Below are 26,570 nucleotides of genomic sequence, written 5' to 3'. Positions count from 1 at the left end.
TAGACTCATTGAAAGAGTGCTAATTTTGTGATATCGCAGCAAAATTATCAAACGTATATTTAAAACGGTCAATGACTGTAATGTTGATGTGAAATGTTCAATAAACGTAAATATTACAAATTGGTGCAACATTGAGAAATGAATTCTTTAAAAAAAGCAATTGCTGTGACATTGTATTTATAATTATCTGTAATGTTACAAAAAAAATATACCGGTTATATCAAAAGGTTTTATTGAAGTAAATCTTAATTTGTGATATTGCAGCAACTGCATAAAACCAATATTTCAAGTGGTCAGTTGCAGTAATATTGATTTTGAACATTTGGGAAACTTTAAGTTTAGACATTGAAGTAACATTGAAAACTTGATGTTTAAAAGTTAATGTTGCTGTAACGTTGCATATGTAATATAGCTAATACCTTGTTGCAGCAATGTAATAAATGAACATTTAAATAACTTGTAATCAAAACATCCTTGCAATATTATAATATTAGTTTTCATTTGTCATGTTACAATAATATAGCACTACTAATTTTCTGAAAGTTTCAAATTACCAATAAGTTGAATGTTGTTGTCATATTTCTCCGACCTTACATTCTAAACTTACAAATGTGAGGTATGTAAACTTACTGCAAGTTATTGTAAGTTTCATGCTCAGTGGGCCCCTACATGTAAAGTGGGGGCTAATTTTTTTTTCATTCCAACCCCAACGTGTGATATATTTTTGGATTGGTATTTAAAAATGAATAAGGGTTTACTTAGATCTTTTTTTGATAATATTAATATTTTCGGAAATAATCGCTCCTAAAGGAAAAAAAAGTGCGCCCCCCCCCCCTAACTTTTGAACCATATGTTTAAAAAATATGAAAAAAATCACGAAAGTAGAACTTTATAAAAACTTTCTAGGAAAATTGTTTTGAACTTGATAGGTTCAGTAGTTTTTGAGAAAAATACGGAAAACTACGGAACCCTACCCTGAGCGTGGCCCGACACGCTCTTGGCCGGTTTTTAAATATAATTTCTTGTAAAGGCATCTCCCAGACAGGACAATTTTGTCCCTGTGCTTAAATTGTCTTAACAAAACATGTGATGCGAACGTAAAAATAATTTCATATCGAATTGTATCCGACTAAACACATAAAATTCAAACAATTTTATAACATAATTTTACCATAAGACACTTGAAATCGTACAAGAAATTGTATTTTTGACTCTTCCATTGTACTTATTCAGAACGCACCTTAAGTAACATTGCAATCTCAAAACGCGTGAAACGGAACGCACCCAAATAGATTTTTCTTCTTGATTCTTAATTTGAAACTTTTGTGGTGTCGGTCGGTGCTTCGTGGAAATTGTAATAAACGCAAATTGACTTATTTCTGTGCAATTATGTTCCAGTTGTTTTTCAAAAACGACGGGGTGTTTGACGTGTCTGTCTGTGTGTGTGTCTGTCTGTCTGTCTGTTTGTCTGTCTGTCTGTCTGTGTGTGTGTCTGTCTGTGGCATCGTAGCTTCCGAACGAATGAACCGATTTCGATTTAGTTTTTTTTGTTTGAAAGGTGAGTTAGTTGGGAGTGTTCTTAGCCATGTTTCATGAAAATCGGTCCACTATGTCGCGGTCGGGGTTTTTTCAAAATTTTAATTTTGTGGGTAGGTTATTATTGCGTGTTTCCTCGCTTTAGTGAGGTGAAAAGTTATGTGTTACACACGGGATGCAAAGTTATTTTAACTCGTGTGTATTGCAACACTCTACGCTCAGGATAAATCGGTCGGGTTACCTTGGTCGGAGAACCCACGTACTCATACGCTGAACTTATTTAATTGCAAACGTCAGTAAAATGTCGTTAAAAACATTGGAAAATACAATTAGTGAATTGAGGAAAACAGTGACTATGCTCGTAAATAAAGTGAGTGGTTTAGAAACTAAAATCAGTGAGCAAAATCAAATAATTAAAGTGCAAATGAGAGGAATTAACCAGCCAAATACAGAAGTCACTAGTGAAACACCAAATACTACCCGCGTTATTCCAGTTCCTATTGCAGAAGCTCCAAAAGCGCTGCAGCGCCCTGCGCGCCAAGCGCGCTTGAACGCGGTCGCGGCGTTGAAGAATAAATCCAGCGCTTCAAGTAAGCGACATAGTGATGCATTGCGTGAGTCGAGTGACGCAGCGCTGCCGCTGTGTTCAACGCCCGAGACATCCCGAGCTTTGACGAACGCGCCATCGAGTGTTGGAGCCAACAAATCGGAGATCAATACATCGTTGACAATATCATCGGCTGCGCCCTTACAAAATAAGACTACTCCAATTTCGAACATGGTAACGACGAACGCAAATGACACAACATGTAGTAATGTTGAGCCACAAAACTCGCTAGTTGAAACGCCACAAGCGGGTAACGACTGTGATGCAACCGTGGAGCACGAACCGGCTACTGAGACTATTGAGAGTGAGAAATGGATAGTCGCTAAAAACAAAAAACATAAAAACCGCAAACCTAGAACGTCTGTATTCATTGGGACCGGCTGTGATGTTTCTGGCCTTCAGTCTGTCGAACGACTTAAATATATTCAGGCTTGGTCATTCAAACCCACAACTACTGAAGACCAAATCCGCGAGTTTTTATGCAAAGTGGCTCAATCAAATGACTACGTAGTCGAAAAACGCAACATAAAAACAGACCGGCACGCGGCATTTGTTATAGGTATGCCGGAGAGCCTATACGAACAAATAACTACGCCGACTGTGTGGCCGCCGGGCATCAGATTCACGGACTGGTTTCTCGTGCGCCCCCGCTCGGGGCGGGGATCCCCTACCGCTAGCAGTCGACTCGCCGCCGGCGCACGATAAGGCCGTGCGCACAGTATAAGGATAAATCAGTAGTTAATCTCCGGCAGCGGCGACGCGGTCGTTACTACTGCGCAAGGTCACGCAGGGTTGTACCTGTGCTACCGTCCTACTCGTAGTAACTGTGTATGGCGCTATGCTAGTACCAACGCTCTTTCTACCTTTTTATCTAATAAAGATTCAAGTACGTGTTTGCTGACGAAATCGTATTAACATAAAATGTTTGAATAGATGTTTGCACAATATTTAAGTAAGTAGGTACCAAACTTTCGAGCTAGATAGATCGCAGCATCTACCTAAATGTCGTTACAGATAAATCCTTATTGATTTTAATGTGTCATTCTAGCTTTAAATCTCACTTTTACGCCATTTACGTAAGCAATAATGTACCTAACACTGCAAAAATATAACAACCACTTACTTTTCTGGGTGTCTAGGAATTCTAAAGAACATTCTGACATTTCCGCATTTTGAGAACTGTTCTCCATACACCTATAAACACTACAGTAACGAAAATATGTCTTCGGTGGTGACGTCATTTTTTCCCGAACTCAACACGTCAACACAGCGCGCGAACGCGGCCCCGACTGTCCAGCCCAATACTTACCAGTTTCGCATCTATTCGGTGCATATGGAGAGTAGTTTTCGACACACCGCGCGGAGTGAAGTTTGTTAGAAGAGTTATTACTGCTTTATACTGTGCCGTGCGCCTGCTGCCCGCCAGCAATTGCAATCGCAACGTGACGTATGAGTATGACGCACCGGCCACCCGTAAGATTGTTATTTGCCATCAAAATGTTCAATCACTTAATAATAAGACTGAACGGTTAGAGGTATTATTAAAATCCGAATTGATTTGTGACATATTAGCTATTACGGAGCATTGGCTAACCGATAATAACATAGCATGCATAAATTTAGAAGATTATTATTTAGTCTCCTTTTTCTCCCGAAAGAAACATATTCACGGGGGTTCTTGTATTTTTGTTAAAAAGAATGTTAGAGCTATAGAACTGACCGAATTGCAACAACTCTCTGTTGAACTATATTGTGAGATATCTGCAATAGAATTGTTAGAGTATAATTTAATTGTTGTTTGTGTGTATAGAACAAACATGATAAGCGCTAATGACTTTATGAATCACTTAGAAAGTGTGCTCGCTAAGGTCGGGGAATATGGAAAAGACTGTATTATCGTTGGTGATATGAATGTTGATCTGTTAGGCAATGACATCACACAAAAAAACTTAAAAGATTTATTAGCCGTGTACAACTTTAACTGCTTAGTAGATTTTAACACACGGATTACTGGCCACTCTTCTACTTGTTTGGATCATGTTTACGCTAGCTGCCAAGCCGGCGCGACGCATGCGTCCCCCGTGACTACCAACATTAGCGATCACCTCGCGGTGCGCTGCGAGGTGGAGTACCGCGCGGGCGCACCGCCCGCGCCTAGGCGGCTGGCGCGCGCATACTCCCATGCGAACCGAGCTAGCTTTATTGATGCCATCTACAGCATCGACTGGAGCGATTTGTGGACTCGTCGAGGTAGGACTGCTGACGACATAGCGACGTCTATTATAAACATAATCAACAATAAATATGACATTTGTTTCCCATTAAAACATATCTATAATCGAAAACAGGAGACTTGGTTATCTGATGACATCTTTAATGCAAAATTATTACTTTTTGACATAATTAAAGTTAGCAATTTATTCCCTTCTGACGAACGTTTGAAAAACATTATTTCAATTGCGCACAAAAAATATAGTGAGCTAGTAAGGCAGAGTAAATATGACCACTACGCGAATTTTATTTCAAAGAGCCAAAATGCTTCAAAATCGATGTGGCAAATTGTTAACAAGGAACGAGGTCAAGCGTCACTCCGACCTCAGACTGACTTCACCGATATTATCGTGAACTCGAGCGGGGCGGGGTTCGACTCCCAACAGGCAGCAGCGAGCGCGATGAATGAACGGTTCGCGTGCGCAGCGGCGGCGTGTGGCGCGCCGAAAGCTGACTTGCCGCTCGTGCGAGTTGCACTTAACCTAGCACGTGCGCCCGCTGACCGCAGTATCCGCTTGCGGCCGTTCTCTGCAGATGAGGTTTTTTCTATAATAACACGAATAATTCCGCATAAGACTACGAAAGACCTCTATGGAATATCCATGGAACGTTTATACATCGCCGCGGCTCCCCTTTCACCTGTTCTAGCGGGTCTGTATAATCAATGCATCCTAGAAGGTGTGTTTCCCTCCCCTATGAAGGTGAGTAAAATCTCCCCAATTTTTAAGGGGAAGGGAAAAAGAGAAGAAATTGACTCATACAGACCTGTATCCATAATACCGGCGGTGGCTAAGGTGTTCGAGAACGGCCTCAGTTTGCGCCTAACGGAGTTTTTGACAGCGACCGATGCCCTGTCCGAGCGTCAGTACGCTTATCGCTCCGGCCGCTCTACATTTGCAATGACACGCGAGTTGGTGCGCCGGGTTATGAGTGCTCGCGAACATAGCCAACAGGTCGCAGTGTTGTGCTGCGACTTGTCGAAGGCTTTCGACGTTGCTGACCACGGAGTACTCGCTGCCAAGCTACGCCACTATGGCATCGAAGGTAAGGCTCACGCACTCGTTTGTGATATGCTGCACGGCCGGTCACAGTTCGTGGTGGCCGATGGTGGCAGGGTAAGATCTGAGCCTATATCTACCACAATGGGAGTTGCCCAGGGGTCGTCGGTATCAAATATACTTTTCTCATTACTCCTCAATGATCTTCCAGAAGCCATATTGGAGGGAGAAGTGTATATGTATGCCGACGATGTAGCTGTGGTAGTGTGTGCACCTAGTATCGACAACCTTGAGCAATGCCTGAATAAAGCCGCAAATCAGGTGTCACAGTATTTTAGGACCAACGGCCTAGTACTAAACCTCAAGAAGACCCACTTTCTCCACTTCCACCTAGGGGGAAGAGGCCCAAGAAATCTTGGAGTATTTGTCGAGGGCATCCAAATTGATCAGGTCGAGACTACCACATTCCTGGGCTTCGAACTGGACAGAGGACTGCAATGGGAATCGCACATAAGCAAACTATGTAATAAGCTAGCGAGCGCCTGTTTTGCCCTGCGCCGCCTAGCGAGAGTAGTGCCCATAAATGTGGTACGATCTTGTTACTTTGCCACCGTACACTCTCTCCTACAATACGGCACGGAGCTGTGGGGACGCGCTGCCGAATGGGAGCGTGTCTTTCGTATGCAAAAGAGAGCCGTCCGAGCGATTGTGCAGGTGAGTCAAGGCACGTCCGCACGACCTTACTTTAAGGATCTTCGGATACTTACCCTGCCCTCCCTAGTAATATTTCAAGTGGCTACATACGTGCGTTGTCACTTTCACGAATACTCAAGTGGAGCGGATGTCCATGGGCGAAACCTACGTAATGCCCAAAAGCTCGTGGGGGTCAAGCATAGATTGGCAAAATCCGCAAAACTCACACATGTAATGGGCCCGGCTGTGTTCAACCGTTTGCCACCACACGTCACTGATGCGCCGTCACTGACCAGTTTCAAAACTAGGCTTAAACGATGGCTTATCGAGCACACTTTCTACAGTTTTTCAGAATTTACTAATTTAGTAAGTACCTAATGTAGGTAACTAACTATAGATAATAATATTTTATTTTTGGTTTAATTTGTAATACACTTATTTATAACTTATTAATAGATAATTATAATGTATTATTATAATAAAATTTAAAATGATATGGATTCTATTTTTGAACTACTCGCTTCGCTCATGATTCTATTTTCGAACCACTCGCTTCGCTCGTGGTTCAACCATTGAATCCATTCGCTCGCTCGTAGTTCAACCCATTGAATCCATTCGCTGGTTCGGGTTGCAATTCCACACTCGGTTAAAATACAACTTTGCTCCCTTGTATAACAAATAACTATTGAGAGTTAGTGGAATCTAAAACGAACTGGGCCACATCTGGGCTATGGGATAAAAAAAGCATTACACCTGTGTAATAAAACGATGTAGATAATTATTATCTTGTCTAATGCTAAATAAGTATGTAGGTACATACGTAATAGTACATTAAATTATTTATTTATTTATTTATTTAATCTTTATTATACACAAAGAAAGAAAAACTTATAGTACATAATTTTTAAGAAAAAAAAACCGCCTTCCTTTGGGGTTCTGGTGATAAATACTTTCAAATGTTGGATTATGTTATCAATGCGTCTGTATATTTTTAATGTTTGTTATTCGATATCTCCGTCATTTCTGAACCAATTTTGAAATTTGGATGATTCTGAAGTACTTACAGATGAGAATGATTATCAGAACGGAACTCTAACCAGGGGCGGCTCACTCTTCATCAGCAGTTCCACTGCACCAAATGTCACTGTTCTGGACGTAAGTGCATGCTGTTCTTATAAAAATACCAAAGTCACTATAAGTGTGCCGTTCAGATCTGAGGAGTTCCGTTCTGACCATCATGAGCAGTTCCACTGCACCAACTGTCACTGTTCTGGACGTAAGTGCATGCTGTTCTTATAAAAATACCAAAGTCACTATAAGTTTGCCGTTCAGATTTGAGGAGTTAAATTCTGACCATCATCAGGAGTTCCACTGCACCAAATGTCACTGTTCCGTACGTAAATGCATGCTGTTCCTTTAAAAACACAAACATCACCATATGTATGCCTTTCAGATTTGAAGAGTTCCCTCGATTTCTCCAGGATCCCATCATCAGAACTGGGTTCTGAGAAAAATGAGACCAATCTGTATGCATATACATTCAATCAAAAAAAAATTTCAAAATCGGTCCAGTAACGACGGAGATGTCGAGGAACAAACATATAAAAAAAAAAACATACAGACGACTTGATAACCGTCCTTCTTGAGAGATATGAGGCGACGGTTAAAAAATACAGACGAATTGAGAACCCCTTCCTTTGAGATTTGGAAGGCGGTTAAAAAGGCGGACTTAATGCCAATTATCTACTTAAATAAAAAAAAACGGTGGCCCCTTTTATTTTAAGTGACAAATAGGTACCTAGCTGTAGGGGGCGTGGTGGGTATATTCAAAATTTAGCTGTTGTTCGCGTTGATCAGGCAAGGCAATTACAAACTGGTCAATGACCTTAGTAAGTGTAAGTAGGTACTTAATAGATTCAGTTTGTGCGCATAAAATTATTAAGACAAAGATAGACATTAAACTATTTACCGTCACGTTTCTGTAAACAGTTAGTACCGTCATTTAATATTGATTTTTCTTCAACACGAAACTTCCGTGTTGTCTTTACGATGGTAGTGATTATGTAATATAATTTTCAAACATGCAATGAAATATTGTCTTTACGTTCCTTAAAATGGGCTGTGAAGTATCGCTTTTTGGGCGCAACAACTCGGAGGACTGTAAAGGGATTTCTCCTAGGCCTTAACTTTTTTAAGTAAGCTGTCAGTACTGTCATGTCACTTTTTTTTTAATTTTTGTGTGACCTGGATACTTGTCACACGTTTGAGTGTATTTGTATTTTGTCACTTAATAAATAAAATATTGTCCTTCAGATCATTTTTTTTTATTTCATTGTATGTTTGAGAAAAGCACTATACATGCCTCGGCGTGAAAACGGATTCCCGGCCTCGTATCCCTATGGCTCGCACGCTTCGGCCGTATATACCCACTTGGCCGGAAATCCTTTTTCCCGGCCTCTGATGTAATGTACTATTTCATCACATTTGCTGTTTAAAGGTCTCATTGCGTCTACGTGTACTGAAGCATAATGTACAATCCGTACAATGGATTTAGTTTTAAAAATTAATACAATCCGTACAATAGTTCAGGCAAAGGATGTTTCAATCAGCCAAGGATTTTTGTTGCACAACCAAAATTTTACTATTAAGCTACAAAAGATATTATACGGTATGAAAAATGCAATTTATTTATGTTTTAGAATTATTTCAGTGGGTTTTGCATTTATTTCGTAAATTTAACTCAGATAAATCGTTATAATTTACAATCTGACAATATGTTCTCGACTCGCGCTTGACCGCGTGCCAGCGCGAGGCGCCCACCGTTGCCTAGCAACGGAGAGTACAACAGATCAAAATTAATGAATGAATGATAAATAAGTAAAAATTTAGTTCAACTATATGATTTATATGCTTTTTTGAACATTGCATTTAATTTATATGCAGGATTTTCGTGTTTGTTTTCGTTCAAAAAGTGTATGTTATCAAATCAATGGAATTGAATGTGAATAATCTGATATAGATGAAGATACACTATTGGTCTTTGCGTCGTCGTTGCGTTGAAGGTTTTGCCTTATGACTTTTTTTTGTATTTTTCTCTCAAATGTGATGAAAAACATTGTGTGTAACTCAGGAGGTAAGGATATTAAATACTCGTGTCATGTACCCTGCGGCTGTCGTGAATATATCAGAACACTCGTATTTAATGACCCCCTTACCTCCCTTGTTGCACAATGTACTTATTATACCATAGGTAGCTGTGTATATATATCTCTATATTGTAATATTGAAACCGGTAGGGTCATGTACACAAGGCTAAATACTCGTACCTAAAGTAATTCAAGTCATCGTAGTTCAAGTCCATCCCATGACTCTTCTGTGCCGCCATACCCCTCAGAATCTTCTCCAGGTTTCCAGGCACGGTCTTTGGTTCGAAGAACGTCTCCTTGAGGCGGTGGGAAGTGACGTCATCACTAGCATCCACCAACTCAAAGTCAACATTTCGTCACTACCCGAATATAGTAGCTACTTACCAGCAGCGGCTGGTCGATACAAGCGGATTCCCACCGGCTTGCCTAAAATTCATTAAGTACTAGAAGGTACCTAATGTTTAAGTAGGTAGGTTTTTTTGCTCCGTGTTGCCTAGCAGAAATTTTCACCAGCCGCCACTGCTACTTACATCATCATCGTAGTTCAAATCCATCCCCTGGCTCTTCTGCGCTGCCATGCCCCTCAGAATCTTCTCCAGGTTTCCAGGCACGATGTTTGGCTTGAAGAACGTCTCCTTGAGGCGGTGGGAAGTGACGTCATCGCTAGCGTCGACCAGCTCGATGTCCTGGTCGAGCATGGTGTGCACGAAGTGGAAGGCGGCCGTGGCGAACGAGTTGCTGACGGTCGGATTCACGTCCGAGTTGTAACCCGTGTCGTAGCTGTCATATAGCTCGTCGAACGCTTTACCTGGAGGAATTGTTGGATTAGAGATTTGTCTTGGTTGAAAATATTGTCTTATTTTTAACTGGTGAATGAAGTTAAATACAAGCAGGTTTTAATGACACAACTTCCGTGAGACACTGGCATATTTAGAGAATGCCTTTTGGCATTAAGTCCGCCATTTGTACATTTTTGTGTATTTTTGTGAAATAAATAAATATTTAAAATAAAACCGGGTCACTCACGTATACATAGAGATACCATCGCGCGCGATCGTTGAAAATGGTATGGGGATGGGGCGAAATATGGAGCAATATTCGACTATGTATAAGTGAGTGACCCGCGGCTTTACAATTTACATGTATATTTTGGATTAGCCGTTTTTAGCGGATGTGTTTATGATTCCGAAACATGACCTCATATGTAGTTACCAGTAAGAGCGGGCAGCCAGTGAGCGTAGGTGATGTGCTGCATCTCAGCGACGACGATGCGGCGCGCCTCGTGGTACAGGCGGTCGGAGCTCCAGGCCGGGTTGAGCGCGGCCAGGGCCCGCGCCACGCGGTTGTGCTCGCGCATCCACAGCGCGTACATGCTCGTCAGCCATGGATGCATGTTCACGCGGACGTCACCTGGACATAGGCTTCATAGTAGGGGATCCGTACTAAGCTCGATTTTCACCGACGTGTTAACCAGATGAAAATAATATTTTATAAAATAGAATAAGTTTCTGAACATGTCTTACTATGGCAACCTCAATAAAAATGGTCAAGAATATTTTTTTTTTAATTTTTGAAAAATTTATATTTTTAACTAATTTCGCCGACGTGTTTACCAAATGAAACAAACTCCAGTAGAAAGTGTACTCTATACACATTATGCAGCACCTCAGTTGCCTACCTTTTTTGCTCCCTAAGACCTGCAGGCCTAGCACATGATGGCCGCGGGAGTATGTCGCCGCGAGATAGACTACCTGTCCTTATGTCATTAATAGAATTAGACAAAGACGTGTCATCTATCTCGCGGCGACATTCCCGCGGCCATCATGGTAGTGTCAAACAGGTAAGTTGATGGTAGTAGTTGCACCCTTTTGTTATCCAATCCGGGCTAATCTTAAAATGAGGCCAACTTAATTACAAATAAAGTAGTATAAGGTTGCCTGAGAAAAATTGGTCATAAATCCTAGTTGCCAGGCTTTTAAGTTGAAAAATTCGGAGCGAGCAAAAGTCAAGACAGAGAGAGGTCGCTACTCAACGTGATAGATACGAACAACTAACATGGAAACCAAGCTAAAATAAGCTTGGTGAAATGTATCTTACAACACACAATCAATTTTAAGAGCTAATGACACAAAATTCTTCTTTAGAAAGGAGTCCATTTGACATAATCCAAAGTCCATACTATTGCTAAGATAGTTGATATTTACATAGATTTGCCATCCTTTTCGAACTACTTGTAAGTGCGATTGGGACGCACCGATGCGATGAAGATTATAAATCCAACTAGGGACACTTGCACCAACGAAAATAGAGGGTGAACCCGAGGATCAACCCACCATTTTATTACGGACTTCGACAGATGACAGCCCACTAACCCTGAGTTAAGTGGTTGGTGCAAGTGGGCCCAACGCCGGTGTGTTACGCCCGCAAGTTCCAGGAATTGACTATTCGTGTTTCTATGTAATTCAACGTGCACTCTCTCACAATTAGTGGGTGCGTGGTATCCTTTTCTATCATCACGATGAGTAAGTACGCGCAACTTCTCTTTGTCTTGGATTTTTGCTCGCTCCGAATTTTTCAACTTAAAAGCCTGCATGGCAACTAGGATTTATGACCAATTTTTCTCAGGCAACCTTATTCTACTTTATTTGTTATTAAGTTGGCCTCATTTTAAGACTAGCCCGGATTGGTTAACAAAAGGGTACAACTACTACCATCAACTTACCTGTTTGACAGCGGCTGCCAGGTCTTAGGGACCAAAAAAAGGTAGGCAACTGAGGTGCTGCATAATGTGTATAGAGTACACTTTCTACTGGAGTTTGTTTCATTTGGTAAACACGTCGGCGAAATTAGTAAAAAATATTTATTTTTCAAAGATTTAAAAAAAATAATCTTGACCATTTTTATTGCGGTCGCCATAGTAAGACATGTTCAGAGAATTATTTTATTTAATAAAATATTATTTTCACCTGATTAACACGTTGGTGAAGATCGACCTTAGTACGGATCTTAGACATGGATTTTGCTCCGAATTTTTCAACTTAAAAGTCTGGCAACTAGGATTTATGACCAATTTTTCTCAGGCAACCTTATACTACTTTATTTGTTATTAAGTTGGCCTCATTTTAAGACTAGCCCGGATTGGTTAACAAAAGGGTGCAACGACTACCATCAACTTACCTGTTTGACAGCGGCTGCCAGGTCTTAGGGACCAAAAAAAGGTAGGCAACTGAGGTGCTGCATAATGTGTATAGAGTACACTTTCTACTGGAGTTTGTTTCATTTGGTAAACACGTCGGCGAAATTAGTTAAAAATATTAATTTTTCAAAGATTTTTAAAAAATATTCTTGACCACTTTTATTGAGGTTGCCATAGTAAGACATGTTCAGAAACTTATTTTATTTAATAAAATATTATTTTCATCTGGTTAACACGTCGGTGAAGATCGAGCTTAAGTACGGATCTTAGACTATCACGTTTTGGTATTATAGGCTCACAATGTGATCAGTTGAAAAAAGTTATATTTTTCAATAATTTGCGTTTAAGGTAGTATTTTATCAATACAGACTTTTCAAGATAGTAAGAATTTGAGTATTAGGTATAGGTTCTTTTCTAAGATTAATTGATGTAAGCTACTCGCTAGCTCTGGTCGGGGCAGTAGGTATATACATACTGTGCAACAGACCAATGTCTTGCGCAGACTTCCCTCCCTTAAAATGTTGTCTACCCTTCTCACCAGGCAAGCAGGTCTCGTCACTGCTGGCCAGATAATGTGCACCAGCGTCAGCAGACAGCTGTGGCAAATTTGCGCCAGGGCCCGGGGTCTTAAGCAGGCCTCCGTCCCTTAAACTGAGTCTAAGGTACTACCAGCCCTAAAGCAGGTCTCGCCACAGAGGGGTCAGAAGACAGCGGCGACAGATTTGCATCAGGACCTGAAGTCCTGACTGTCCTGAGCTGTCCTCGCGCCCTTAAATAGAATGAATCTGACTCAGGAAATAACCGCGGCAAATTCGTGCCAGGCCCGAGGTCATTACCAAATAGGTACAATTCCTTACACCTTACAAACCAATTCCTTAAAATTTGTCTAAGTACCTACTTACCAGCTTTAAAGCAGGTCTCGCCACTGCCGGCCAGACAATACGCAGATGGGTCAGAAGACAGCGGAGGCAGGTTCGCGCCAGGGCCCGAGGTCTTGAGCAGGCCTCCTTCCTTCTCGCGGAGCGCTGCCGCCTCGCGGCCGTTTGTGCCATACAGCTGAGACCCATCCATGAAATGAGTGGCTTGGTTCATCTGAAATTAAATATATGGGACTTTTATATTAGGTTGCCTATAAATTAGTAATTATCAATCAGGCGTATAATGTTAAATTGTCTAACTACATTTTATTAAAATCTTTTAAAACCCATTTAAAAACCCTAACGAAGTTGAGTTATGTATTGTCGTTACTCCATTGTGAGAAGTACAGTGACGAATTCAATGACATTTGAGTATTTAAGAAAAAATAACAGCTTTAACATACTTAAATACCTACCTATCAACTTTAAATGCATGAATCTTCAATAACAAGGTCATTGTCACAGCTGAAACTACATAAATATTGCATCGCGGAAATTTCCGATGTTTTCATAATACTACTTTCTTATCAAAACTAATACTGATTATCACATAGCCTGATAGTGATAAGCCACGGTCTACGAATCATACCTATCTCTATAAAACGTGGGCATAATAGATATAGAGATTACAAAAAAAAACTATGAAGTTGCAATAAGTAATGCGTTACGTTTTTCATTTAAGACTAGGTAGGTACTATTCGCGCCTTTTGGAGTAGAAACACTTGGGCCGTGGGGTAAAAGTGCGAAAAAAATATTTAAGGAAGTATCCCAACGCCTGGTTGACGTATCCGGTGACCAGAGGGCTGGCAGTAACTTTGGCCAGCGAATAAGTCTGGCCATTCAAAAAGGCAACGCTGCCAGCCTACTGGGCACCATCACCTCCAAAGATGATCTGGGGAGCATTTTTTATTTGTAAATACATATATAGGTATTAATAGGCTAGTTTCCTACTAGCTTCTTTTAAACTGTCAAAACGATTTGCTAATATGGAATTACTATTATGAAATATGCTTTTATGAGGCCAAGAAAAGACGTCGAGCAAGGCACGGAAAATGAAACTTCTTCATCTAGTAATAGACAACAACCAACTCTATAGCAACTAAAAGAGGCCCCTCCGCCATTCAAAAACCCAACACGGCTGGTCACCGCGGGGGAGAAGATCAATACCGATTTTTCTCTTGACCAAAACCCTCCAAAAAGAAAAAGAAAGTTAAAGTTAAACGACACAAGAAATGAAAACAATAAAAAACAACTCTACATAGGAACATACAACGTAAGAACTCTGTCAAGTCCAGCCAAACTTGTAGAACTGAAAAATGCACTTATAAATATTAACCTGCCCATTACCATCATTCAAGTGTATGCACCCACTGAAGAGTCTGAAGAATTGGAAATAAAGCTATTTTATGACACTCTTTATAAAGCTCACCAAATGTCAAATAAAGAAGTGATAGTTATGGGCGATTTTAATGCAAAAATAGGAACGAGAACCACAGAAGAAAAGAAGTTTTTAGGAAAGTTTTCATTCGGGAAAAGAAGTCCCAGGGGACAACAGTTAACACATTACGCCCAAGAAAACAACTTGTCATTTATGAATAGCTTTTTTAAGAAAAAACCTAGTCAAAAATGGACATGGAAATCTCCAAACCAAGAAACTATGAATGAAATAGACTACATACTTACAAATTTTCCAAAGAGGTTCCAGGATGTACATGTTTTAAATACCATCAAGTTTCCATCAGATCACAGAATGGTAAGAGCAAAAATACTATTTACACACATGAAAAGGAGCCGACTAAAATATCAAACTTCTGTCTCTACACTAAAAAGCCAAAAGGAAGTAAGCTGCTACCTCCAGAACCTGGAAAAAAACATACAGTGTATAAAAATGGAAGAGAAATCAAGTGGTCAAAGTTTATACAATCAATTGGAAAAATGCATATTAGACAGTATGAAAATAGACAAAAATGCAGAGAAAGACAAAACACATAAGATTTTCACTGAAGAAACACTAAATTTAATTAACCAACGTCACAAACTACAGATTCTGAAACCAAAGAGCCACGATGAAAAACAACAACTAAGCTCTATCTACAAATTGACAAATAAAAATATCAGAAAAGACTATAATAACTACAGATCAAAAATAATAGAAAAGCATTTAATGACGAGCGGAAGCTGTAAACGTGCATATAAAGAACTTCGCACACACAAAACCTGGATACCAAGCCTATCAGAAAACTCTACGTCAACAACAAACAGAGAAAACATCCTCAAAATAGCTACGGACTTCTATGCTAACCTTTACGACCAAAAAAACATGATAGAGTCGAAAACATAACTTTTCCTCTTCAAAACAACCTAAACCTAAATTGGACTACAGAAGAGATAGATAGAGAAATAAAAAGGCTGAAAACAGACAAGAGCCCAGGACCGGACGGCATTCCAAATGAGGCATTAAAATCAGCAAGAATACTACTCACACCAGTCATAACCTTTTTATTCAATTTGGTAAATGAAGAGCAAAAAGTACCTGAACAGTGGACAAAATCAAATATAACATTATTATATAAGAAAGGTGACCCAAAGGACATAAGCAACTATCGACCTATCAGTCTATTACCTAGCCTCTACAAACTCTTTTCTCAATGTATCTTAAACAGAATATCTACAAAGATTGACAATAACCAACCAGTGGAGCAAGCAGGGTTTCGAAAAGGCTACTCTACCATCGACCATATTCAAACTCTAGAAAATATTATGGAGAAATATAAAGAATTCCGAAGGCCTCTTTACTTGGCTTTCGTAGACTACCAGAAAGCTTTCGATTCTCTATCACACAGTTCCATATGGGAAGCGCTGAAAGCAAACAATATAGAAGAAATTTACTGTAACATAATAAAAAACATCTACGACAACAGCACTAGTAGGGTAAGCCTCGAATCAAAGGGCCCCGAAATAAAAATAAAGAGAGGTGTAAAACAAGGCGACCCTCTATCACCAAAGCTCTTTATTGCCGTAGTAGAGGTGATATTCAAAAAGCTCAACTGGAAAACATTTGGTATAAAAATTAACGAAAACTATCTCAGTCACTTACGCTTTGCAGACGATATAGTACTATTCTCAAATACAAGCTTACAACTAGAACAAATGATACATCAGTTACAGATCGAAAGCTCAAGTGTGGGACTAGAAATGAATTTACAAAAAACTAAACTCATGACAAACTATTTAAAACCACTGATAATGATAAATAATGAATATCTTGAATATGTAGATACCTATATATACCTCGGAAAACAAGTATCGTTTCACAGAGATAATAATCTAGAAGAAATAACTCGAAAAATAAACATATCTTGGCAAAAATACTGGGCCCACAAAGAAATATTAAAAGGAGATCTGCCGCTCACTGTAAAAAAGAAAGTAATGGACAGTGGCATCCTTCCTTGTTTAACGTATGGCTCACAAACATGGACATTTACAAAAGAAATAAAGGATAAAATTAGAATTTGTCAAACAAACATGGAACGATCCATCCTAAAAATTCGAAGGAAAGATAAGACTTCTGGCCGAAAGGTGTGCTTTTTCGGCGGTTCCGGGGCAACTTGCCGAATCCTACACCGGGGCAAACGACGCAACGGAGCCACGCTGTTTCGTCATCGCCCAAATCAATTGTTTAGTTATAATACTTTTATTCTTTGTAATGTTTTTTTTTTATTATTTAATTTCATGACGCATTGGATTTATCTGTAATGTCATTGAAATATGTTTTCAAATAAATAAATAAATAAGGTACGCCTCTCTAAGATAAGAAAACTGACCAAACAAAACGACTTCTTAACCCACTCTATGAAGTTAAAGTGGAAATGGGCCGGACACCTAGCCAGAACACAAGACGACCGATGGACGAGCCACACCGTAGCGTGGCGTGGACCCAAAGGAAAAAGAAGAAGGGGAAAACCAACAAGAAGGTGGGTCGACGACATTAAGGACATAGCGGGAGACAAATGGCAAGAAAAGGCAAAGGACAGGAAACAATGGGCAAAATTGGAGGAGGCCTTTACCCTACCGAGGGGTTCTCATCACAAATAAAAAATAAAAAGTAACACTAAAAATGTACCTGAAATTTAAAATGTAAAATTATTAATTATCTTTTAAAAATTGTCGCATGTACATTAAGTAATTTTAATAATGCATGTAAAAAAGTGAGAAAAATAAAAGGCTTATTTATTTATTTATTTATTTATTTATTATGAAATACTGAGGAGTGACGTCACGGTCAATTCATTTACTTTATATCTTTCTCTTTGACTTATTAAATAGAAATTATGTCTAAACAAAACTACTTACTGTCCATATTTTTCTTCTAATTATGTGGTGCTTTATTTAGTGCACTGCATAAAATAGTTTATTTCTAGTATAGGAAACTAGCCTATTTGTGTAGTTTTTATTTTATTTTATTGGGGGACACCTTACACAGATCAACCTAGCCCCAAACTAAGCAAAGCTTGTACTATGGGTGCTAGGCGACGATAAACTTACTTAGGTAGATAAATGCATACTTATATACTTAGAGAACATCCATGACTCAGGAACAAATATCTGTGTTCATCGCACAAATAAATGCCCTTACCGGGACTCGAACCCGGGACCGCGGCTTTGCAGGCAGGGTCACGCGCTAGGCCAGACCGGTCGCTATTTTATGTTGTACTTAAAACGTTGTATATATTTAAAACGTTTAGTACCTATAAGTTCTATATATATTATAAGTCATTGTTTGTTTTTTTGTTGTAGGGACCATTTAGTTTTTGTTTATGTACCATTTTATGTGAAATAGCAACAGTATTTCTATTAAATAAATTAATATTCCTCATTGCAAAGATTCATAAGCAACTTTCTCTACTTAACAGCCTCATATGTTTCTTTGACGGAATCCGAACATGAAAATAATCTTAACGGAGGCCTCAAAATGCTCAAAACGAGGGCAATGAACTGAACGACTGTTGTCATTCAGTGCTGAACTGAATGAAACTGTAACAAGGTTAGTACAGTCAGCGATTAAAGTCTTAATAAAAATATTTAAAAAATTTAATTACTTCGATAAGGTTCAAAGTATCCTGTTATTGTTAGTATAGTTCGCTTGTTTACGTATTCAGTTTTACCTTGAGCTCGAGTTGCATGAATTGCAGCCATTATTATGCAAGCATCAAATAAGTACCTACACGCTTCCAGCGTTTATACAATTGAACGACAAATACGTTGAAAGATACACTGACTCAGGCACTGGTCCCACCGCGAGCTAGTGAGCTATCAGCTATCGGCTATAAAAACGAACAAAAGATGAGCACCCCCGTGCAAATAAAAGAGACACGGCGATATTGATAGCTCACCGCTGGGCGAGTAACTATATACATCGCCGTGTCTCTTTTATTTACACAGGAGTGATTATCTTTTGTTCGTTTTTATAGCCGATAGCTCATAGTTTACTAGCTCGCGGTGGGACCAGTGCCTAAACAATACCTAACTTCAATCTATTTTTAGTTAAACTGCGCACTTATTATGCCTATTGGCATCTGTTTCATAATTTGAACTAATTAATATAGACAAATACATACTTTATTTTTAAGATACCCTTTTTCAATTGTCAATTAAAGTATGCCAGTACATACATATTCTTTCATATACATATTTTATAATGTTATAGAACAAGCTAGCATACATCATAATAATAAGAACGAATTATAATTGTACCTATGTACTTTGAACATCAATTGATTCTTGTTGAACTTCTATCAAGGCAATCGTTCAGACCTAATATTATAAAAGTATACTACCTATATTTGCTACCTATTTTGAATTTCTAAATAGGAGAGGAATGTTGTTAATATAATATATATGCCGATGTTATCGACTAAGAACGCTCTGCCTAGTAATTTCCCGAGCGTAAACTTTTAAATGATAATAACTATTTCCAGTAAAGTGTGGCGTACATACACATATCACTCTTTAGTCATATCAATTTAATATACCAAAAATCCATAACTCCAAGACGTTTTAAGAAAACTAAGTAAAACAAAATAGGTACCTACAATGTATTCTATTAGGCATGTATGCAAGTAACATTCCATTGATTCGTTTTAAGAGATGTATGAGATGCACGTTGATTTTAGCCTAAATTTGAACTTTATGCATGTAATCGATATAATGCAACTCGCCTGTTCTGAAGCACCAAAACTGCAGTCTCCTCTGTAGGTTGTGACCGATCGGGTATACTCCATGCAGGTTTGATATTCCTTTTTGTAGAAGGGATCATCAAAAGGCACAGATATGGGCATGCAGCTCGGATGGAGGTAGCGAGGTGACAGTGCTGAGCCATCATTGTCGCAGCAGCGGATCGCCTGATTGGTGTGAACTAGAAAAGAAAACATTAATATGTAAGTGAAGGTATAATCCAATTAATAACTTCGAATACATATTTTTTATTTAGATACCTATGTGGATAAAAATAGAACCAACTCCAAAGTCCAAAGCAAGATCAACAGATGTACGAGTACCTAATCATTCTGGAAAGACTACTATACTCAGAACAGGTTTTGCAACCAGGGTGATCACCCGTAGCTAAATATAGACCCTAGTGCCCACTAACTGAAAATACCTGGCTACACCTCTTGCTAAAATAAATGCGACTTATGGAATAACATTAGCATGCAAAAACTTACTTGTCTTCCTTACAGGAATGTGAACCAAGTCTTGGTAGATGAACTGACTCCAAACAGGCAAGGCAATGCTCTTTTTATCATCAGGTCTATCCAAGTTACTGGTGAGTTTGGTGCTGACTAAACGAGCAGACGGCAAAGGCTTATAATTTGCAGAAGTACGTGGCTGAAACGGATTTTTTTTTATAAAATAGATGTGTTTTAAATATAAATAAACAATGAGTATAGTAGTATAGTGAACTGGCGAATACGAGAGTTTGTATACTAACCTCCTCGATGCCGTCAGCATATCTTGGGTGCAAAAGCCGCTTGTAGCCAGTAAGTGACTGGCCCCAGGAAGACCGCACAGGATTATTACAAGAGCCATCGAAAGAGCGATAACGTGATGATAACTTGTTCGAACGACACGCCAGCCTTTCCAGCGCAGCACACTCCGGCCCATATTCAGTATCACGCAAGTTCAAAGTACTGACATAACTCGCACACTCGTCCTTAGCCAAACCGAACCTAAAATAAAGCATTTATCATACACTGTTTCATAAATTCATATCATCAATTGATTTACCAACTTATTATTAACTGAGCCTACCTAATGATTACTTTAAAACAGCTTAACGAGTAAATTGAATAAGAAAAACCTTTTATCAAGTGACTAACCTTGTGCATCGAGTTACAACCAGATTCTGTGACGCTTTTGTGATAATCATAGATGACTTTTCATAAAGCATCGCGTCATCTGAAGGGAGTCCTTGGATCATGAGCCCCTTTCCAGGCGATCCTGCTCTCGGAGTGATCCCAGCAGAGTTAAGATTTTGTTCTAGCCTCTCTAACAACGAAATTGAAAACTTGCTAATACTGATAGATTTGTTCGTTTGAGCTCCAGTTACAGGGGGAAGTCTTTTTAACATGTCTGCACTTGGAAACGGGAAGTCGTACATTGGAGGCGGGTGAAGATTGTCTGAAAATAAATTAGATTTTTTTTTTAAATGCTCAAAACACTTCAAATAAAATAAAATCTATTACAATATATACTTAGGTATTATACTACTTACCAGAATTAACTATAAGATTAAGCGGGTAAGGAGCAACATGGCTCCCAAACGTCACTCCCGCCCACAGCACAACTCCCAGCATAACCACCTTGACCATTTCTTCCAGAATACTGAAACAATACAAAGAACATCGTTTAATGAAGCAATATGCGAAGGAAATAGTTATTAACTGCAGTACCTTAGCATCATTGACCAATCAAAACATTAATCACGTTTACGCGCACATTTTAATTACGACAATAACTTTTCAATCAAACCTAGAATATGGCTATACAAACCGGCAGATGTAATTAACGACCAACATGAATGAACCTCTAACGATTACTGTTAAGTTCGATGTAAAACTGGCAAACAAGTGGGCAAACACTATATAAGAAGATACATATTCTGATATCGGGGGCCGCGGCTAAGGGTATCGGCCTGACCTTTTCTGGTACAGTCGGACCTTTAACATTTCTCGATAGTAAGAGAAAGAAAACGTAATAACACTAGATATCTATCTCGTGTTATTACGTTTTGTTTCTCTTATCAAACAGCCAAGCCTCCGATGATGTAGGGACAAGCCCCCGGATCCTCTTACGCGGATCAGACTTTGTCCACACTTAATCAGCATCTAATTAATATTAGTATGGCTGATAAACTGATTAGTATAAGTAGATATCAATGGGTTCCGTATCCACATAGTACCTATCTTAATTATAGATGCAAAAGTGTAATAAAAAAATATTACCAGAGTTATGGCACTTTTGACCCCGTCTAACAATGGAACTGTTACGGATCTCTATACAAAACAAAGATTACTATGATTGAACATTTAGGTACCTACCTACACTTTTATAATTATATATTGTATACTGTTCGACAGAAAGAGAATAACAAATATGAAATGTCAATCAAGAATGCATCATGATAGCACCCTGTCAACGGATAAACAATAATAACCTCGCGGTACTAAAATACACATTTTTTAAGTAACTAGTTAGTGGAAAAACCTAGACATATTTATGGATCTCACAATACATACCTCTTTCCGTAATTAAATAAGGAACCTCCAAATGATATCAACTAATTATCAATGTTTATCCACGTTTAAGAGGCCACACGCCCATGACCGTTATTTATCTCTAATTAAGGTTCTAGCTAGATCTTAACAAACAAGATCAAATTTAGGTACCGTTGTAGACTAAACAAGCTTATCCTATTGTACCTAAGTTGTTTTAAAATAAAACGCGTTTATGTAAGTATGTATATTTAAAGTTAAGAAATAAACAGTCGTTTCAATAATGTACAAACTTCACCACGGTTCTGGACAAAATGACCAGAGGAAGATGATGCATTCGAACCTCTTTACCATGATATACGACAGAGTATTTGTGTAACAGACAGAGCCTTTTGTTGCAAATATAAAAAAACCTGTTTTTTATTTAGGTTGTTGAACTTTCTATTATACGTTATTCCTTTGACTTCACCGTGCCATTGATGCAGCATTTAGTTTAATCGTACCTTTTAAATGAGCTCGGGTCGACTTTGAGGAATAATTATTAATGTACATAGATGTTAAGCATTCAAGCAGTATTTTTTACCTCTACGCGATTTAATGTCCAATTTTTCTCAGATTGTTTTCTTTACCACGACTTACAAAGAATGTCGTTGCAAAGTGGTAAATTGTGCAATTTTTAAAACATAAGGAGACTATAATCTTTTTCGAACATTTTTGTTTCTCTTGGGCGCAGCATTGATACGATCAAAGAGCAATTATTATAGGTAAGCTGTGATATCACAAGTTAATTGTTTTTTGTAGGCTTGTGCTGGTGTGGTGTTATCGGAACTGAAAGCAGAATATGTTACAAATTTAATTCGACGGAATAGGACCCATGATCGACTTATGACATAACAAAGTGAATGGCAGTAGGCCTAGCACATGATGGCCGCGGGAGTATGTCGCCGCGAGATAGATGCCACGTCTTCTTCTAATTGTATTAATGACATAAGGACGGGTTAGTCTATCTCGCGGCGAACTGAAAGCTCCCGCGTTACAAATTTAATTCGACGGAATAGGACCCATGATCGACTAATGACATAACAAAGTGAATGGCAGGTATTGTATTGAAAAGTTGATGAATTATGCATCAACTCAATAAACATGTTGATAGAGATGTCGGTGTAAGTACCTCTTTTGTTTATGATGTAGGTATGTAATGTCCTTTCATCGCACTAAGCTTTGAGATTTTTAACCGCCACCCCAAATCTCAAGGAAAGGTGGTTCTAAATTGTTCTTTTTAATGTTTGTTCCACGTGGACCGATTTAAACTTTTTTTTTTTATTGAATGTATATACATACAGATTGGTCCTGGAGAAATCGAGGGAACTCCTCAAATCTGAAAGGCATACATATGGTCATTTTTGTGATTTTATAAGAACAGCATGCATTTACGTACGGAACAGTTACATTTGGTGCAGTGGAACTGCTGATGATGGTCAGAACGGAACTCCTTAAAGTTGAACAGCAAGCTTATAATGACTTTGGTATTTTTATAAGGACAGCTTGTGTTTATGATCAGAACGGAACTCCTCAAATCTGAACGGCACACTTATAGTGACTTTCGTATTTTTATAAGAATAGCATGCATTTAAGTTCAGAACAGTGACATTTATTTGTTCTCTCTGTTATGCTTACATTTTTTTTATGAAATAGGCAGCAAACGAGCAGACGAACCGCCTGATGGAAAGCAGTCATCGCCGCCCATGGACATAAGCAACATCAGGGGAGTCACTTATGCGTTGCCGACCTTTAAGAACCCTAAATACCTGCTTCTTGCGCTATGACATGGGGTTCCCACGTCATAGCGCAAGGGGAACACCTCAGAAGGTAGCTCATTCCACAACTTGCATGTTCTGGGCAAAAACGAGCTAGAGGCCCGTTTATTCTTAATTTGCCACGTATCCAGAAAGTGAGGATGAACTTTGTTTCTTTGGCGGGAGGTGCGGTGATAAAAGCACGACGGTGGCACCAGGTCAAAAAGTTCTTCAGAACACTCCCCGTTGTACAGACGGTAGAACAAGCACAGAGAGTCAACATCTCTCCGGAGGCTAAGAGGATCTAAACCGACTGTGAGTTTGGGATCGCCAACAATACGAACTGCCCGGCATTGGATAGAGTCAAGTGGAAGAAGTTGATATTTCGGTGCCCCAGACCAGAGATGAGAACAGTACTCCATATGTGGTCGAACCTGTGCTTTGTATAGCAAAAGCTGGTGACGCGATGTGAAGTACTGTTTCGCTCTTTGAGTACCCTAGGGTTCCTTAAAGGCCAGTTTGGCCTTGACTTCCAAATGACCCCGGAACTGGACCTCATTCGTAATGTCGACACCAAGTATCCCGATACTTTTGGAGATGATAAGGGGAGTGTTCTGGAATTTAGGCGCTATGCCAAATGGGGTTTTTTTAGCGGAAAACGCGCAAACTTGTGTCTTACTGACTGGGGTTGAACTCGACGAGATTACGTTTACCCCACTCGGATACCTGCTCAAGAGAGGCCTCGATTTCAGACACAAGTTGCATTCGGCATTCCAATACCTGCTCTCGAGAGGCATTTGCACGACCTGTATACTGGCTATCACCTGTGCTGTCATCCGTATAACAATTGATATTGCTAGTTAATAGCATATCATTGATATGAAGGATGAACAAGGTCGGCGATATGACAGATCCTTGGGGTACACCGGCGTTAATTGGCCGGAAATCTGAGCATTGTCCGTCGATGACAACTGAAATGCTTCAGCCAGATAGAAAGCTGGCGACCCACTTGCAAAGCCCCTCTGGGAGCCCGTACGAAGGGAGCTTGGAAAGAAGCGCCTTATGCCAAACCCGGTCAAAAGCCTTAGCAATATCTAGGCTAACTGCCAGTGCTTCTCCCTTGCTCTCAATGGCGGTGGCCCAACGATGAGTCAAGTATACCAGAAGATCACCAGCGCCACGACCATGGCGGAAGGAGTATTGTCGGTCACTTATAAGCTGGTGGTTGAAGACCACAGGTACGCTAAAAGCTGGTTATTGACCACGCGCTCCATTACCTTGGAGAGAAGGGAGGTTATCGCAATGGGCCGATAGTTGGCCGGGTTTGTGCGATCACCCTTCTTTGGGATTGGATGGACCCAAGCAGTCTTCCAGGATGACGGGCATTTGCCTGAGCAGTATGAAAGCAAGAAAAGGCGCGTTAAAACCGGTTAGCTCCGGAGCGCACGTTCCCAGCACAATAGCTGGTATACCGTCAGGCCCACTGGACTTATTGACGTCGAGGGCAAAAAGTGCACGTACATTTCAAGTCAGATTTTTGTCAAGCTCGATTTCTTATAAACGGATTTCGGATTCATGAGGAATTGAGGAAACTCCTCAAACCTTAACGGTATACGTATATTCATTTATGTTTCCATCAAATAATCAAAGATTTGTCATTAAAAACAGTTTTAAAAATACCTACACATTTCTACATTTCGCAAGTAGGCACGAACCCCAAAAGCAGCGGTTTTTTTTTTCTTAAAAATTATTTATTTTTATTTTGGTAACATCCGATTCAAAGAAAACAGAATCGGAGCGAATGTGTATATCAATTGGAAAATTCGATTTACAGCGGGCCGATTTTTGAGTCTCACGCGTTCGAATTCAGAAAATAATAAGCAAGTCACCGTTTTCAACCGGTATTTTAGTGACAAAATCCCGTATGCGAGATTCAAAAATCGCCCTCCTGAAACTGGAATTGAAGCTGATTGATACTCCTGATAGTCCTGATCATAGCTGGGCATTAACTCGTTAATCCGTTAATCGTTAATTACGAAGTTAACATTTCGATTAACGGATTAACTTTTAAGTTAACTTGAAAAAATGTTAACGGACTCGTTAACTTCCGTTAAATTTCTCCGAGTCCGTTAATCGTTAATCTAGTAGGGCACAGGCGCCATCTGCGCTGCGAAAAACACGTTCTGAACGCTACTATAAAAGCCCAAAGTACAGCAAATCCTACGATTTGCCGGTAAATCCTAGGTTTTACCGATGTCGATTGCTAAAAGTCCGAAATATTACCTAAAAAAGTATTCTTCACGTGGATTTGATTTTACTAACTTTGATTCGGTGAATCCTAAGCTTTACCATGGCGACTGTTGTAGTGATAGGGCAGCAAATTCGAGCCCTATTTACGACCACATTCGCTTCCCTAGCCTCTCCTCCGCCCAAAGTGCCACAACAGTCCCGTCACCGCCAGCATCTCTCCTGACACAGCTCTTGGCAGTAGCTCAGGCGATCACTGCCTTCCACGTGCAGCCTAGAGTTCAATAGGCTAGCTGTACTTCGGCCTTTTACAGAAATATAATACGTTATAGTGGATACTGATATTACTGATGCAACTAAATATTTAAAGAAAAGTTCTTTTTTTTTTCACG

At 39.5% G+C, this 26,570-nt stretch overlaps 1 protein-coding gene across 4 annotated transcripts in view; it reads right to left on the bottom strand.

Annotated features, from left to right (window-relative positions):
• LOC125242361 (peroxidase-like) overlaps positions 1–26,570 on the bottom strand; it is a 74,327-nt gene that overhangs the window by 41,225 nt on the left and 6,532 nt on the right. For 2 of the 4 annotated variants that reach the window (XM_048151162.1, XM_048151158.1), the window contains exons 2-9: positions 21,136–21,245; positions 20,741–21,041; positions 20,353–20,590; positions 20,087–20,249; positions 19,583–19,779; positions 13,350–13,539; positions 10,464–10,661; positions 9,782–10,059 (exon numbers count right to left, since the gene is read on the bottom strand). In XM_048151162.1, the coding sequence (XP_048007119.1) occupies positions 9,782–10,059; positions 10,464–10,661; positions 13,350–13,539; positions 19,583–19,779; positions 20,087–20,249; positions 20,353–20,590; positions 20,741–21,041; positions 21,136–21,245 (1,675 nt within the window). Of the gene's footprint in view, positions 1–9,781; positions 10,060–10,463; positions 10,662–13,349; positions 13,540–19,582; positions 19,780–20,086; positions 20,250–20,352; positions 20,591–20,740; positions 21,042–21,135; positions 21,246–21,313; positions 21,337–21,413; positions 21,514–26,570 lie in introns of those variants that run through there. The other 2 variants (XM_048151159.1, XM_048151161.1) reach the window with 2 other exon arrangements.

Source organism: Leguminivora glycinivorella, chromosome 2 (genome assembly GCF_023078275.1).
Source record: "Leguminivora glycinivorella isolate SPB_JAAS2020 chromosome 2, LegGlyc_1.1, whole genome shotgun sequence".
Lineage (NCBI taxonomy): Eukaryota > Metazoa > Arthropoda > Insecta > Lepidoptera > Tortricidae > Leguminivora > Leguminivora glycinivorella.
The sequence above is the reverse complement of the archived record's forward strand: the minus strand, read 5'-3'. Positions and strand labels throughout refer to the sequence as shown.